The 16076-nt window shown below is 50.4% G+C and overlaps 1 protein-coding gene across 1 annotated transcript; it reads left to right on the forward strand.

The window, feature by feature from the left end:
* Positions 1 to 6618: 6618 nt before the first annotated feature.
* Positions 6619 to 9743, forward strand: LOC123151735 (probable L-type lectin-domain containing receptor kinase S.5). Its single transcript, XM_044571396.1, has 2 exons — positions 6619 to 8158; positions 8531 to 9743. Exons 1-2 carry the CDS (start codon positions 6784 to 6786, stop codon positions 9424 to 9426), a joined length of 2271 nt encoding a protein of 756 aa, XP_044427331.1. The 5' UTR covers positions 6619 to 6783; the 3' UTR covers positions 9427 to 9743.
* Positions 9744 to 16076: the final 6333 nt, after the last annotated feature.

A 16076-nucleotide genomic window follows, 5' to 3' on the forward strand; every position in this document is an offset into this window, starting at 1 on the left:
CCATAGACATGAGTTGTCATTTGATAACGGGATCACATCATTAGGAGAATGATGTGATGGACAGACCCAACCGTAAGCTTAGCATCATATCCTATCACTTAGTTTATTTGCTACAACTTTCTTCGTGTCAAGTATCTGTTCTTTAGACCATGAGATCATGCCACTCCCAAATCCTAGAAGAATTCTTGGTGGGTTATCAAACATCACTTCGTAACTGGGTGATCATAAAGGTGCTCTACAGGTGTCGGTGTCAAAACCGGCGGATCTCGGTTAGGGGGTCCCGAGCTGTGGATCTTGGATCAATGGGGAACAAGGGACAAAGGACACGATGTTTACCCAGGTTTAGGCCCTCTCAAAGAGGTAAAACCCTACGTCATGCTTGATTATATTGAAGTGTATAGGATGATTACAGAGTCGATCTACCATGAGCTCAGATGCACTAAACCCTATATGGGTAGGATGATGGTTGTTCTTCTAGCCCTACGGACTAAACCCTCTGGTTTATATAGGCACCAGGGGTACTAGGGTTACACATGGTCGGTTACAAAGAAGGGATAAACATGTCGATTCTCTAATCTTTGACTTGGAGGACACACCAAGGCTCTGAAGGTTGCTTGTCCGGACATGGAGTCGCCTTATAGCTTGGCCTTATAGTAGTCGTACAATGGCCCACCTATCCGACCCATAATAGATAGGCCAGCAACCCGAGGACCCCCTAGTCTCGGACTCCCTCAACAGGTATTTCGGAAAGTGTTTGTTGGGTTGCATGGATCGAGACTGAGATTTGTCGCTCCGTGTGACGGAGAGATATCTCTAGGGCCTCTTGGTAATACGACATCGCAAGAAGCTTGCAAGCATGTGACTAATGAGTTTAGTGACGGGGATCTTGTATTATGGAATGAGTAAAGAGACTTGCCGGTAACAAGATTGAACTAGGTATGGAGATACCGACGATCGAATCTCGGGCAAGTAACATATTGCCGGACAAAGGGAATTGTATATGGGATTAACTGAATCCTCGACATCATGGTTCAACCGATCAAGATCTTCATTGAATATGTGGGAATCAATATGGGCATCCAGGTCCAGCTATTGATTATTGATCTATGAGGAGTCGGGATCATGTCTGCATGTTCCCGAACCCGTAGGGTCGCACACTTAACGTTTGGTAGCGCTAGGGCAGTATTGAGATATTAATATGGTGAACTCCGAAGGTTGTTTGGAGTCCCGGATGGGATCCAGTACATCACGAGGAGCTCTGAAATGGTCTGGAGGTAAAGAGAAAGTTGTTGTCTGGGTTTCAAAAAAGGTTCGATTTTTTCGGTATTGTACCAAGAAGCTTCCGGAAGGTTCCAATGGGTTCTGGAAGTCCACCACTGGGTTCCACCCGCCCCCATAAACTAGCGTGGATGTAGCCTGTTGGGAGGCTCCTTGGCCTTATTGGTCCAAGCACACCAGCCCCTACCTGGCCCATGCGGATAGGGGTGGGGAAACCCTAAGGGTGCGAGGCGCCACCCTTCCTTGGAGGGCAAGGCACCCCCTAGGCCGCCGCCCCTCCCTTGGAGGAGGGGCTAGGGCTAGTCGCCCCCTCCCTCACCCTGATATATAGTGGGGAGGCGCAGGGGGCTGCACCCTTCGACCCTTGCTCGTCTCCCTCCAGTTACACCTCCTCCACCTCGCGTAGACGCTTGGCGAAGCCCTGCTGCAGTTCCGTTGCTGCCACCACCACCACGCCATCGTGTTAGTTCAGATCTCATCTACCTCCTCTCCCTTGCTTGCTAGATCACGAAGGACACGACGCCACCAAGCCGAATGTGTGCTAAACTCGGAGGTGCCGCACGTGCGGTACTTGGATCGGATTGGATCCTAACGCGAGTACGACTACGCCAACCATGATCTTTGGATCGTTAACTCTTTCGGTCTACAAGGGTACATAGACACACTCCTCTCTCTCTCTCTCTCTCTCTCTCTCTCTCTCTCTCTCTCTCTCTCGTTGCTAGCATCTCCATAGATAGATCTTTAGGTGTTTCGTAGGAACTTTTTTTGTTTTCCATGTAACGTTCCCCATCAATTACACTACACATGATACATGATACAGTAAAGTCGGGTCATCTCGGACAACACCTGTGAGTGATTCTTTGTGGCAGAACGACAGGGCAAGTGGAGACCACCTAGGAGAGAGGTGGGCCTGATCCCTTGTCGGTGCCCACCCGTGATGTATATGGCGTGTTGACCTCTCTGGAGAGCCTAGGTAGGACTAAGGCGTGTCGATTATCCGAGGTCGGGCATTACCCAAAAAAGTGTGTCCGGCAAGAGGCAATCGAGTGTATCGGGAAATGTGGTGCACCCCTACACGGAAGTTAAACTATTTGAATAGTCGTGTCCGCGGTAACATGACAACTTGGAGTTGTATCCCGACCTCTTACAACTAAAACAAAATACTTGTTAAAACACACCCAGATAACAAACAGATACACCCGGTGATCACTTTCTTTCAGGGAGACGAGGAGAGGATCTCCGGGTAGGTTACTGTTATATGTATGTACAAGTTGATACCAGATACGCCCCTCTCTTCTACTGCTGAAAGATGTAGTCTTCGATAGGATGAGCTTCCCCCCTTATTTTGCATTTGTGCAGTATAGTCCACAGAATATTACCCCATTCCTTTGGTACCGATGCATGTCTAGTATAGATCTGATGTAAGTCTTGCGAGTACTTTGGATGAGTAATCACCGTTGCCTTGCTACTCTTTTCATTCAACCCGATTGCTGCAACAGTTGGTAGCACCGCGGATGCAGGTTACCACGATGGTGCTTACAACGTGGAGACCGACGACCAGGAGTAGTCCAGAGGTACCAGGCAAGAGGCCTTGCCTTTCGATCTAGTGCCGTTGTTTTGCTCAGCCTTCTTAAAGGAAAACTTGTCTAACTATATTTGTACTCAGATATTATTTGCTTTCGTGACTGATGTAATATGGGTCGTCGTGGCCCTTGTTTGTAATATAAAGATTTATGTTTAATTTGTGTCGTAGAGTTGTGTTGTGATATTGACGTGAGTCACCGTTCATGATCATGCATGATGCATGTATGGTTAGTGCATGATTATAAACGGGGGCGTCACAATACTTCTGCCCCTCTGCGCTCCCCTCCCGGGGCACCTTGGCGGCGCCCCGGGAAGAAAGGCGGCGGGGCATATGGGATGCCCAACGACGGGATCCACGGCATGGACAAACGTCGCCGGGAATGGATGTGCTAGAGCCGCCGATGTGCCCATGTTTCTCCCAGCGCTCGAGGCCGCCGAAGGTCATTAGACGGATGCCCCCGCTTGGTGGCGTGAGCCGGCGTTGACTAGCCGTCAATTTGGATGCCGATGGAGAAGAGACCGTCGGGTCTCCCACCTCCACGCCCGAGCTCATGCGGGAGAGGAGCTCCTGAGCGGCGCCAGCATCCTCAAGCCTCCACCGCTTTTCACTCCCCCCCCCCTGCACGTCGCCATCCCAGCCACCGTCGGCGAGCTGGCGCACTATCGCACCTCAGTTTTCTCTCCCTCCTTCCTATGTGGTGAGAGTGAGTGAATGAATAAGGTGGTGGGTGGGGGGGGGGATGGGACTGGGAGGAAAAACGTTCGCGACGATATGATGGTGTTCCGAACAAAAAGAAACCGCTGACCTGGCTAATCTCCTAGCTTTAAGATCCATGTTTTGAATCAAAGGTCCATAAGACGTTCGCCCCCAAATCTTTAAAATCCAACGTTAGATTTTTATCAGTTCCCAATATTTATACATGTTGCAACCCATAGGATAGATAGAAAACTAACTGTGGATTAGTTTGGCAAGCCATTATCCAAGCATCAACTTGTTATTCCGGAAGAGAGCAAGAACTTATTTTCAGGGAGGCCTGCTGAAGATGTTAGGTATTGCTAACACGCATGGACTGGGTTAGAAAATATGCGTGTAACCAGCGCCCAGATGATAGCAACATTTTATCTTCCGACGACGTACAAGCGACGGTACCAGTAATTTTTACTAAGTACTGTACTTGTAAATTCTGATATTCTTTCGGAGGGGGTGCAGCTGTTCGAATGCCAATTCTGTTTCCTTTCAGTCCCTCTCAGGTTCTTGTTAGAAATCCTGTTGCCGTCCTGCTGCGCCATCGTGCTTATTCCAAGACGCGTTCAGGAGATATATATGACAAGTATGTAACTTACAGGTCGCTAGCATGTCATCCAAACTGTTACAGTAACAGTATGATACTAGAATAATGCAGAGAGAAATACAGAGCATTGACCATGTGCTCTGTGATTCGCCGAGGGACTTTTGGGTAGCTTGGACTCCGGAGGGTTCCTTGCATCGGCCTACTACTAACCGAATCGGACCATTGGACGACTTGACTGCCTGCGCTTGCCGGCCGAAATGGACGGAGCTCCTTATTTTACATGGAGGCCGGCTGATTCCTGCACTCCTGTTCCATTTTCTGTACAATGCATGTTTAGCCTGGCCAAAAAATATCTGCAACCGGTGACAGGGCGTGCTTGACCAAACAAACATCCCTCCTGCTTTATTATACACAAAATGAGTATGATTCCCTGAAATGATGGGAGGTACCTGTACGAAGAACAAGCCAACAACAATTAGGAGCAATCTATGTCTTATCGACGTGAATAAATTACACGTTATCTCCAAATTTCAGAGGAAACTTCGCACAAGTATTTTAATCCGCGCGTGCTGTCAGCCTGTGCTATGACATCACACGGAAAATTGGCGTAAGACTAAAGAAAGGGGATTAATGTGAAGGGATTATTTCAATGGTCAAGACTTGGCAATCTTGGATAAACTCAAAGCCAGAGAAAGTCCCATGCATTTTTCTTAGAAGGGGAAGTCCCATGCAGGTTCGATAGGACTTGAGTGTTCAGCAAGGATAATCTTGTATTTAAATTCTGTATACGCAACCTCCATGAAATAACGTTGTCAAGTTCTGCACGGGTTAGACTCTTGTTTTGTTGTTGTTGTTGTTGAGAAAGCAAGGGTTAGACAAAATTTAGACTGGAGCATAGAAGGCACTTGTCTAATAATAACAATGCAAGTTGTGCAACTGAACACTTCGACATAGCGCCCCTAAAGATTGGTATATATGGTGGATACCGGTGGCAATAAAGTTTAACCACAAGAACAGGCGCTCATCACCGGCGTAATTCCTATCACCTAAACCCAGATGGTCAATGCAACATCTTATGCAGGACAGCACTGAAGCCGCAGAGCAATAGTCAAAAGGGAATATGCAGGATCGGGTTAAATGGCAAACGCTGACCACATATTGAAAGAAGACGGACACTGTTCGACGGCATCCCACGCAACGCGAGTCAAACTTGCGTGCAGAGTGGCCTTGATTCATCAAATCTAATTTCTTGGAAGGCCAAGAAATTTCCGAATGCACCAAGTTCATCCTATATATATATAAGTTGAATGAGTTCGTTCCAGGGATAGTAGATGGTTGAAAGATAGCAATGTAGCACCGGTTCCATGCTAGCAAAGCAAAATACTCCGTAGACACTATTCAAATTCAAGCCTCGGCGGCACTATCCCATTTCAGCGCGGGTTCACACGCACCCGAGCTAGCCGTGGCTAAACAAAAAGACGGCGACGACCGGCTGGGCGTGTATGTTCAGGTCACGGACAAAGTTCCAAAACAGATCGAGGCAGGGTGTGCCTGGATCAGCTCAGCGGGACCTCACCTGCCCACGTCGTCGTAACATGCTCCGGATCCCACGCACCAGCGACGGCGACCGGGATGTCTGTTCGCGAATATGACTAAAACCATGAGGCGTTCTTACAACTTTCTCTCATTTCTCTCTCCTAACCCTAGACGGCTAGGGTGATCCTTGTTATCAGACTTTATCGGCGAGTCCATGAATTCACCTCTCCTTTGCACGCCACTCCGGCGACCGGTGGCAAGAAGGAAAATCTCGATGTCTCCACTTTGATTAGTAGTTTAGATTATGGTTTTTGTCCTCGTAGATGCGGCGTTTGGGTGAATGACAGCTTCTTCTTCCATTTTGCCTTTCGGACTTCGATCCCCCTCCAGTTCGTCGGTTCGGATGTAGTCGATGGGGCTCTGGCGTACGGTCCTCCCGTCTCCTTGGTGGAGTGACGTTAGGGTTTCTCGACATGTAGCGCGATCTGATGTCAGCTGCTTCATATATCTATACAAAAGTTTAATCTAGGGCGCTGGTCTTTGAAAGTGCCGCCATTAATAAAGGTCAAGCTGGCTCTGATAGGAAAGCGGCGACAATGGGTCGTTCTGACGGTATTGGTGGTTGTTTGATGGTCTCTGAATCTCGACGTAATTTTATTATATTTGAGATACTTTGTACTTCCTGTAAATTTTTATAATAGACAATTCTTTTCAGGAAAATGACTGAAACCATCCATACCGTGAGATACAATTCTAGTATGTTTTTTTGGACGCGCAGAAAAAGCTGGGAAACTCTATAGTTAGACCTGGGCACCTGGCACCCCGCCATTTCCCACACATGCATTTAAATATGTCAACTGACCGTACGCCGTCGCTGTACTCCACGTTTCCCCGACGATGCCATGAGCTCCGCCTTCCCGGTCAGGCCGTGATCGGCAGGGACGGAGGAATTTCCCGTGCGCCTTCCCTTTCCCCCGGCCCGCACGACCAACTCTCACCTCGCCGCAACATACATAGAGCCTGCAGGGGCGACACCGTGGATCCTCCCTCCCTCCCTCACCCGCTCCACACAACCACAGTCGCTCTGTCCACCATGGCGCGGCACGACTCTCTCCGGCGCTTCGGCGCCAGCTGCCTCGTCGCCGTGCTGTTTCTCTGGCTCTGCGCCGCCTTCGTCTGCAGCGCGAGGGAGCAGCGGCCGCTGCGGGAGCTGGAGGAGCGGGTGGTGGTGAGGAGCTACGGCCCGTACGCTTCCTTCGACCGGAGCGACTCGGCCACCCTGCAGGTGCTCAAGGACGCCATCATCAACGGCGGCGCGCTCCAGCTCACGCCCGACACCCGCAACAGCGACGCCTACCTCGTCAACAAATCCGGCTCCGTCCTCCTCAAGCAGCCCTTCACGATCTGGCACACTCTCCCCGACGACGAGACCGAGGTCCCCGGTGGCGGCAACGGCGGCACCGGCACCGGCCGTGCGCCGCGGCCGCAGCCTCCGCGTGTCCGTGTCGTGTCGTTCAACAGCACCTTCTCCATGAACGTGTTCTACGACAAGGCGGTCCCCGGCGAGGGCCTGGCGTTCGTCATCGCGCCCTCGCTCGACAAGCCGCCTCCCGGCAGCCACGGCGGGTTCCTCGGCCTCACCAACGCGACGCTGCAGGCCGCCGGCCCATCCAAGAACCGCTTCGTGGCGATCGAGTTCGACACCTTCAACCAGAGCCACGACCCGAGCGCTAACCACGTCGGCCTCGACATCGGCAGCGTCGTGTCCAACGCCACGGCCAACCTCGCCGACTTCAACATCACCATCGCCACCAACGCCCAGACGTCCGCCAACTACACCGTCTGGATCGAGTACGACGGCGTGGGCCGGCGTGTCACGGTGTACATGGGCGGCAAGGGGAAACCGAAGCCGGCGACCCCGGTCCTGGCCAGCCCGCTGGACCTCAGCGAGCACGTCCCCGAGCAGGCATACATCGGCTTCACGGCTTCCACGGGCACCACCTTCGAGCTCAACTGCATCCTGGAATGGAGCATGTCAATCGAGACCTTCCCCAAGAAGGAGAAGAAGGAGTGGATAATCCTCGTCGCCGTCTTCGCGTCCGTCGCCGTGATCGCCACCGCCATTGCCGCCTTCTTCCTGGCCAGAATGTCGCGGGCGAGGCGCAAGATACAGAGGAGCCAGACGCGGCTGGGGCACACGCTGAGCCACCTCCCGGGGATGCCGAGGGAGTTCTCGTACGAGATGCTGAGGAAGGCGACCAAGAACTTCGACGAGCGGCTGCGGCTGGGGAAAGGAGGGTACGGCGTCGTGTACAAGGGGACGCTCCCTGCCGAGCACGGCCAGACGGAGCCGTCGGAGGTCGCCGTGAAGAAGTTCATCCGGGATGATGCCAGGTGCGTCGAGGACTTCGTCAAGGAGGTGGACATCATCAACCGCCTTCGCCACAAGAACATCGTGCCCCTCATTGGTATGTGCATGAATCCCTCACTTAATCACATGATCATTGTTTATCAGCCGAGACTTGACTAGGAAAATGATGGTTTAGTCCTAATCAACCGTTCTCTAGTTAGTTTTGCTGCTTCCGTTTGTATTTTAAGGCATTGACAAGTCCAAGTGATGGAGTAGATGCCAGTACTCTATTCAGATCACAACGCGTTTATGCAATCGTTAACGGGCTACCAAACGTAGCATTGTCACTTGCTACACGAAACGTGAATGATCAAATGTAGTTATATCTATAGTCTCTTTGAATTTTCTACTATCTGAGGACCAAGGTGCAACAAAAATAGATTATTGGTTAGGTGATGGTTCTGAACGTCTAGTTGCGTTTTTGGTGCAGGTTGGTGTTACAAGAAAGGGCAGCTGCTGCTGGTGTACGAGTACATGCCCAACGGCAGCCTCGACCAGCACCTCTTCCGGCGCGGCGGCGCCCAGGAGCAGCGGGCGGCGCCGCTCAGCTGGGCGAGCCGCTACGGCATCGTCGCCGACGTTGCCTCTGGCCTGCACTACGTGCACCACGAGTATGGCCGCACGGTGCTCCACCGCGACATCAAGGCCAGCAACGTCATGCTGGACGCGTCCTTCTCGGCGCGCCTCGGGGACTTCGGCCTCGCCCGCGTCATCGACTTCGACCGGAGCTCCTTCACCGACATCGGCGTCGCCGGCACGCGCGGTTACATCGCGCCGGAGTACTCCGTGGGGCACAAGGCCACGAGCCAGACGGACGTGTTCGCCTTCGGCGCGCTCGTGCTGGAGGTCGTCACGGGCCGCACCGCGCTGCGCGACGACGCGACCTGCCCGCTGCTGGTTGACTTCGTGTGGCGGATGCACGGCCGCGGCGCGCTGGTCGGGGCCGTGGACCAGGATCTCGGCACGGCAGGGTACGACTCCGACGAGGCCAACAGGCTGCTGCTCCTCGGACTCGCGTGCAGCAGCCCCAACCCCGGGGACAGGCCCACCATGCCGGAGGTGCTGCAGATCGTGTCCAAGAAGGCGCCGCCGCCGGAGGTGCCGCTGTTCAAGCCGACCTTCGTGTGGCCGCCGGAAGGGGGAGCGGCGCACTTCAGCCTGAGCGACATCGAGATGACGACGAGCAGCGGGGGCAGCTACGTCGGCACAGGCACTGGTTCGTCGACGCGCGCGACGCAGGAGACATCCTACGACAGCTTCCGGCAGCCGCCCTCGGCACCAAACAACAGCCAGGAGTACTTCCCCGCTCTGTCCTCCGGCCGGTGACGAAGTTAACATATGTAAACTGTAAAACTGGCCATGAGCGAAAGGTAATCATAGTAAATGTAAATACATGTAGATATTACGTGCTTAGTAGTACGGTGTTCTTCATTAGTTTGTTCAAGCTAGGGAATGAGAGGTACGTGTTGCTCTGGCAAGGAGGAGATCTTACCTTGCAAAGCCATATGGCAAGGTTCACTGCAGATCGACGAGTCCAAGTGAAGCCCAAGTGTCTACTCTAATGTGTATCAGCTAGCTAGTCCTATGATTTTCAGAAGTGAGGCTAGTGTTGTTAATATGCTTTGGTTATTTGTTTTGGTTTCTTGAGTAACAAAGATCCAAAAAATGTTTGTGATAATGCGAAGAGGAGAAGTGGAAAATCGTGTTAATCCAGCATGTTTTACTTTCTGTATGCGACATCTATCATTTCTTTCCGAAGAGAACGTGATCCCTTTCTTAGCTTGATTTTTAAATGAGCATCCTTTTTATTAGTTTTGTCGAGGAATAAACATAGGATTGGATCGTTCAATGACAAACCAACAATAGCATTAACGATGCAACACCATCATTTGGAAGATGGCCGCTACCCGCTTGACTCGGCGACCTCGGCATACAAATGGGCCTGCTAAGTCTCAGTCGAGTGAGACTTAAGTTCGAGTCGATGCTATATCCACAGAATCTTACGTTGAGATCCGAGCAAAAAAATTTTATAGTTTTTATTATTTCTTTCTTACATGTTATGTCACTTGACTTAGACTTGGTTAAGTCTTGGTTAAGTCTTAGTCGACTGAGACCTAACCACACCCGCATACAAAATACCAGTCCTCGGGTTGGTCTCGACCAACATGGACAAAAATAATCTTTTATATTTCAATAGCTAACCCTCACTAACTATTTGAGAGCACATGCAGCTGTGCCACCTCATCACCCACAATAAGAAATTAATTGCATGCTTGCAAATGTCCTTCATATCCATTTTTTCTTGAGAGAATTCCTTATTTAACACTGTGTCTAAATTTTATGCCCTATTTGACATCGACAAATAGTTTCTTCCCTATATAGCAACGAGTCTAAATTTTATGCCTTTTATAACACTTATGTCCATTTTTAGCCTAAATGATACTTGAAAAGATCCTTTTGCCCCTCAAGTGGTATGTTTGGGTGCACGTGCTTTTCAATAATTTCTTTATCATTTTTATTAATAATTATTATACTATTAATTGTTGGATTTTCTTATGGAGCTCACATAATCTATTTTAAATATCTGAGTTTTCTTTTAGTGCAGGATCTCCAAGGAAGAATATATGTATGTCTAGATACATTATATAGTGGATGCATACATTAGATGATTTATCATTGCTTTTGTACGTAGTGCATGGCAAAATTGCCCACGCGTACAATTGGATGCATGCATCGAAGGCCATACACGGCAGTAGCATGTACTCCGTATGTGGCTTATGGCTCAAGCAGATGTATGCTGTATGCACACAATTCTGAATACCCACACGTCTATGCTGCACGTACAGAATACACATAGCCATGTATGTGTGTGCGTGTGTACGTGCGTGTTAATGCTGCTGCGTGTGTGCTGCGTGCGTGTGCGCTGTTGTGTGCGCGCGTGCGTATGTGCAGTGTGCTGCTGTGTGCGTGCTCCTGCCGATGGGTGCGTGTGCGCTACTGCCTCATTGATGTTATGTGTATACTACTGCACCTCACACACACATATATCACATGAGGAGCAAATGAGTCTTTTTAGGTGTCATTTAGGCTCAAAATGGATGAAAGTATCATAAAAGGCATAAAATTTTAATTCGTTGTTAGATAAGGAAGAAAAAGTTTTTGAGTGTTAAATAAGGAAACAAAATTTAAAATAGTGTTAAATAAGGAATTCTCTCTTTTTTCTTCTCCCACACTTATGCGGTATTTTCTTGGAACTATCTACTGATGAGTGCACATATGTTGTGATAAAAATATGCAATATATTATTAATTTAAATATTCATGTTCATACAATCAAATTTCATGAAAATATATTGTAACAAATTCCCGCGACAATATGCAAGGTGTCATCTAGGTTGATAAATATGGGGGCGCCGAAGTGCAAGATGTTCGAAATAGGGTTTGGATGGCCGACTGCCTCGTGAAAGGTGGAACGCCAAACTGTGGACTATATATCTCTTATGCAGCCGTGCCGGCTGCTCACTTGCTCTTCTTATGTCGCTACTCCGTTCGGCTCTAGCACATCGTAAAAGGTCGGATTGAGCTGCATCCCCATGAACCATATACAAGGAGCGGCACAATTCTTAGTAGTACTTCCTCCGTTTCATAATATAAGGTATTTTTTTAAACTGTGTTAGCTTGTAAAAATATTTTATATTATGGGACGGAGAAAAAACAAATGTAATAGTAGGTCATTATGTGGTGAGTCAACTTACATCCAACGAACGGCATCCATCTTCAATCTCTCGTCTTCTTCCTTCAGCACCGCCGGGACCACCTCCCGCCTCCTACTGCTAGCAGCTCTGCTTAGTACGCTTCGCTATGAAGCGCTACTCCACCGTTGGCCAGGCCATCCCTCCACACCTCCACACCTCTTGTTCTTCTCCACCGACTGCCGAACCACACCGCACTAGAACCAGTTAACCCTCGTACACCTCTCTGTCCGCGACTCTACTCCTGCATCTTCCCATCTCCGGCTCGTTGCTGTCCGGAGCCTCGCCGACGTCCACCACCTTGGATGCGCACGGTGCGGCGTGGTCAACATGGTCAACGAACGACACCGTCGGAAGTAGACTGTGCGTGGAGAGGCTGACAGCTAGGTCCGCGGCCGCACACAAGGAAATGCCTCCTTATTACGCGCAAAATAATGATTCCTCCACTTGACATCTGGGACCCACCGGAAGGGCCTCTGTATTTCGCGAAATAAATTGCCCCCCGCGGACATGTCGGACCCACCAGCTATCTTCCCACGCAAGGAAGTGCCTCCTTATTATGCACAAAAAAATGAATATTCCTCTTGCCAGCTGGAACCCAGCATAGTGGGAGGCTGACTTGTGGGCCTACCAAGTTGACGGGGACGGAGGGCTTTGTCAACTTAGTCAATATGAACGATTCTAGCTCCTGTTACCGTACGATGTTCATCCAACGGCCATAGTGCTTCTTCAACCTCTGGTCTTCTTGCTCCAGCCGCCCAAACCAGTGTCGGTCGTGCCGCGTGCTCCTGCCTCCCGTGGCCGGCTATGATACTGCGGAGGCCTCACCGCCCCCTACTACTCCCACCGCTGGCCAGGCCATCCCTCTACTCACCCACACCCCCTGTTATTCTGCGGCGACAGCAGCCTCACACCGCAGCCGAACCAGTGAACCCTCGTAGTCCTCTTTGCGTGGGCATCACTGCTGCATCTTCCCCGGCTCCGAGTCGTCCCCTTCCTAGTCCTCACCGTCGTCCACCGCCCTGGTGCTCTCGGCGCGGCGTGGTCAACGTGGTCAATGATCGACTTCCATCGGAAGAGTACTATACGTGGAGAGCCTGACAACTGGGTCCACGACAGCCGCAAGGAAGTGCCTCCTTATTACGCGGAAAATAATTATTCCTCTACCTGACAGCGGGGACCCATCGGACGGGCCACCAGTATTTTGCGAAAAAAATCGTTTCCCCTGACTGCTGGGACCCACCAGACGGGCCACCGTATTTCGCGAAAAAACGTTCCCCCCGCTGTCAGCTCGGACCCACCGGAAGTGCCTCCTTATTACGCATAAAAAAATGAATACTCCCCCGGCTAGCTGGGACCCACCTTGCTGGGAGGATGACTTGTGGGCCTACTAAGTTGACGGGGACGAAGGGCTTTGTCAACTTAGTCAATATGAACGATTCTAGCTCCAGTGACCGTATAATGTCCATCCAACGACCGTAGTGCTTCTTCAACCTCTGGTCTTCTTGCTCCAGCCGCCCAAAGCAGCGCCGGTCGTGCCGCATGCTCCTGCCTCCCGTGGCCGGTTGTGCTACCGCAGAGGCCTCACCGCCCCCTACTATTCCCACCGCTGGCCAGGCCCTGCAGCGACGGTAGCCTCACACCACAGCCGAACCAGTGAACCCTCGTAGTCCTCTCCGCACGGGCTTTCACTGCCGCGTCGTCCCCTTCCTAGGCCTCGCCATCATCCACCGCCGTGGTGCTCTCCACGCAGCGTGGTCAACGTGGTCAAGGAACGACTTCCATCGGAAGAGTACTGTACGTGGAGAGGCTGACAGCTGGGTCCACGGCCACAGCCCAGTTTTTTGTGATTTGCCAAGTAAGTCGCTTTGTCAGGCCTGTTGGGCTGCAAATCTTTCAAGACGAGGAGAGCTTTCATTCGGCTGGCCGAGAAAATGGCCCGTCAGTAATGAGAAATGGGTTGTACATTTTTAAAACACATCAAACCGGCAATTAGTTTCAAATATCTTTTTTTCATTTCAAGATTTTAAATAAATTAATTTTTATGCATGGAGAATTTGTTGGATTTTATATTGATATACATTTATTTTTAATATCAGTTTGAATGTGAGTTGAAATTTTGGGATTAAAAATGTTGGGGAACGTAGCATAAATTCAAAATTTTCCTACGTGTCACCAAGATCAATCTATGGAGTCATCTAGCAACGAGGGAGGAGTGGATCTACATACCCTTGTAGATCGCGCGTGGAAGCGTTCAAGAGAACGGGGTTGATGAAGTCGTACTCGTCGTGATTCAAATCACCGATGATCCTAGCGCCGAACGGACGGCACCTCCGTGTTCAACACACGTACGGAGCAGCGACGTCTCCTCCTTCTTGATCCAGCAAGGGGGGAGGAGAGGTTGATGAAGACTCCATCCAACAGCAGCACAACGACGTGGTGGTGATGGAGGAGCGTGGCAATCCAGCAGGGCTTCGCCAAGCACCACGGGAGAGGAGGAGGAGGAGAGGCAGGGCTGCACCAAGAGAGGGAGAAGTTCTCATGTCTTATGGGCAGCCCCAGGCCTCTATTTATATAGGGGAGAAGGGGGCTGCACCCCCTTTAGGGTTTCCCACCCCAAGGGGTGCGGCCAGCCCTAGATGGGACTTGGGGAGGCGGCCAAGAGGGGGAGAGAGGGGAGGCGCCCACTAGGTGGGCCTTAAGGCCCATCTGGACTAGGGTTTGCCCCCTCCCACTCTCCCTTGCGCCTTGGACCCCTTGTGGGGGGCGCACCGGCCCACCTAGGGGCTGGTCCCCTCCCACACTTGGCCCACGCAGCCTTCTGGGGCAGGTGGCCCCACTTGGTGGACCCCCGGGACCCTCCCGGTGGTCCCGGTACATTACCGATATCGCCCGAAACTTTTCCGGTGATCAAAACAGGACTTCCCATATATAAATCTTTACCTCCGGACCATTCCGGAACTCCTCGTGACGTCCGGGATCTCATCCGGGACTCCGAACAACATTCGGTAACCACATACAAACTTCCTTTATAACCCTAGCGTCATCGAACCTTAAGTGTGTAGACCCTACGGGTTCGGGAGACATGCAGACATGACCGAGACGTTCTCTGGTCAATAACCAACAGCGGGATCTGGATACCCATGTTGGCTCCCACATGTTCCACGATGATCTCATCGGATGAACCACGATGTCAAGGACTTAATCAATCCCGTATGCAATTCCCTTTGTCTAGCGGTATTGTACTTGCCCGAGATTCGATCGTCGGTATACCGATACCTTGTTCAATCTCGTTACCGGCAAGTCTCTTTACTCGTTCCGTAACACATCATCCCGTGATCAACTCGTTGATCACATTGTGCACATTATGATGATGTCCTACCGAGTGGGCCCAGAGATACCTCTCCGTTTACACGGAGTGACAAATCCCAGTCTCGATTCGTGCCAACCCAACAGACACTTTCGGAGATACCTGTAATGCACCTTTATAGCCACCCAGTTACGTTGTGACGTTTGGTACACCCAAAGCATTCCTACGGTATCCGGGAGTTGCACAATCTCATGGTCTAAGGAAAAGATACTTGACATTAGAAAAGCTTTAGCATACGAACTACACGATCTTTGTGCTAGGCTTAGGATTGGGCCTTGTCCATCACATCATTCTCCTAATGATGTGATCCCGTTATCAACGACATCCAATGTCCATAGCCAGGAAATCATGACTATCTGTTGATCACAACGAGCTAGTCAACTAGAGGCTCACTAGGGACATATTTTGGTCTATGTATTCACACGTGTATTACGATTTCCGGATAATACAGTTATAGCATGAATAAAAGACAATTATCATGAACAAGGAAATATAATAATACTTTTATTATTGCCTCTAGGGCATATTTCCAACAGTCTCCCACTTGCACTAGAGTCAATAATCTAGTTCACATCGCCATGTGATTAACACTGACAGGTCACATCGCCATGTGATCAACATCCAAAGAGTTTACTAGTGTCATTAAACTAGTTCACATCATCATGTGATTAAGACTCAATGAGTTCTGGGGTTTGATCATGTTTTGCTTGTGAGAGAGGTTTTAGTCAACGGGTTTGCAACAATCAGATCCGTATGTGCTTTACAAATCTCTATGTCATCTCCTAGATGCAGCTACCACACTCTATTTGGAGCTATTCCAAATAACTGTTCTACTTGGAGCTATTCTAAATTGTT

This window comes from Triticum aestivum, chromosome 7A, assembly GCF_018294505.1.
Source record: "Triticum aestivum cultivar Chinese Spring chromosome 7A, IWGSC CS RefSeq v2.1, whole genome shotgun sequence".
NCBI classification, from domain to species: Eukaryota; Viridiplantae; Streptophyta; class Magnoliopsida; order Poales; family Poaceae; genus Triticum; species Triticum aestivum.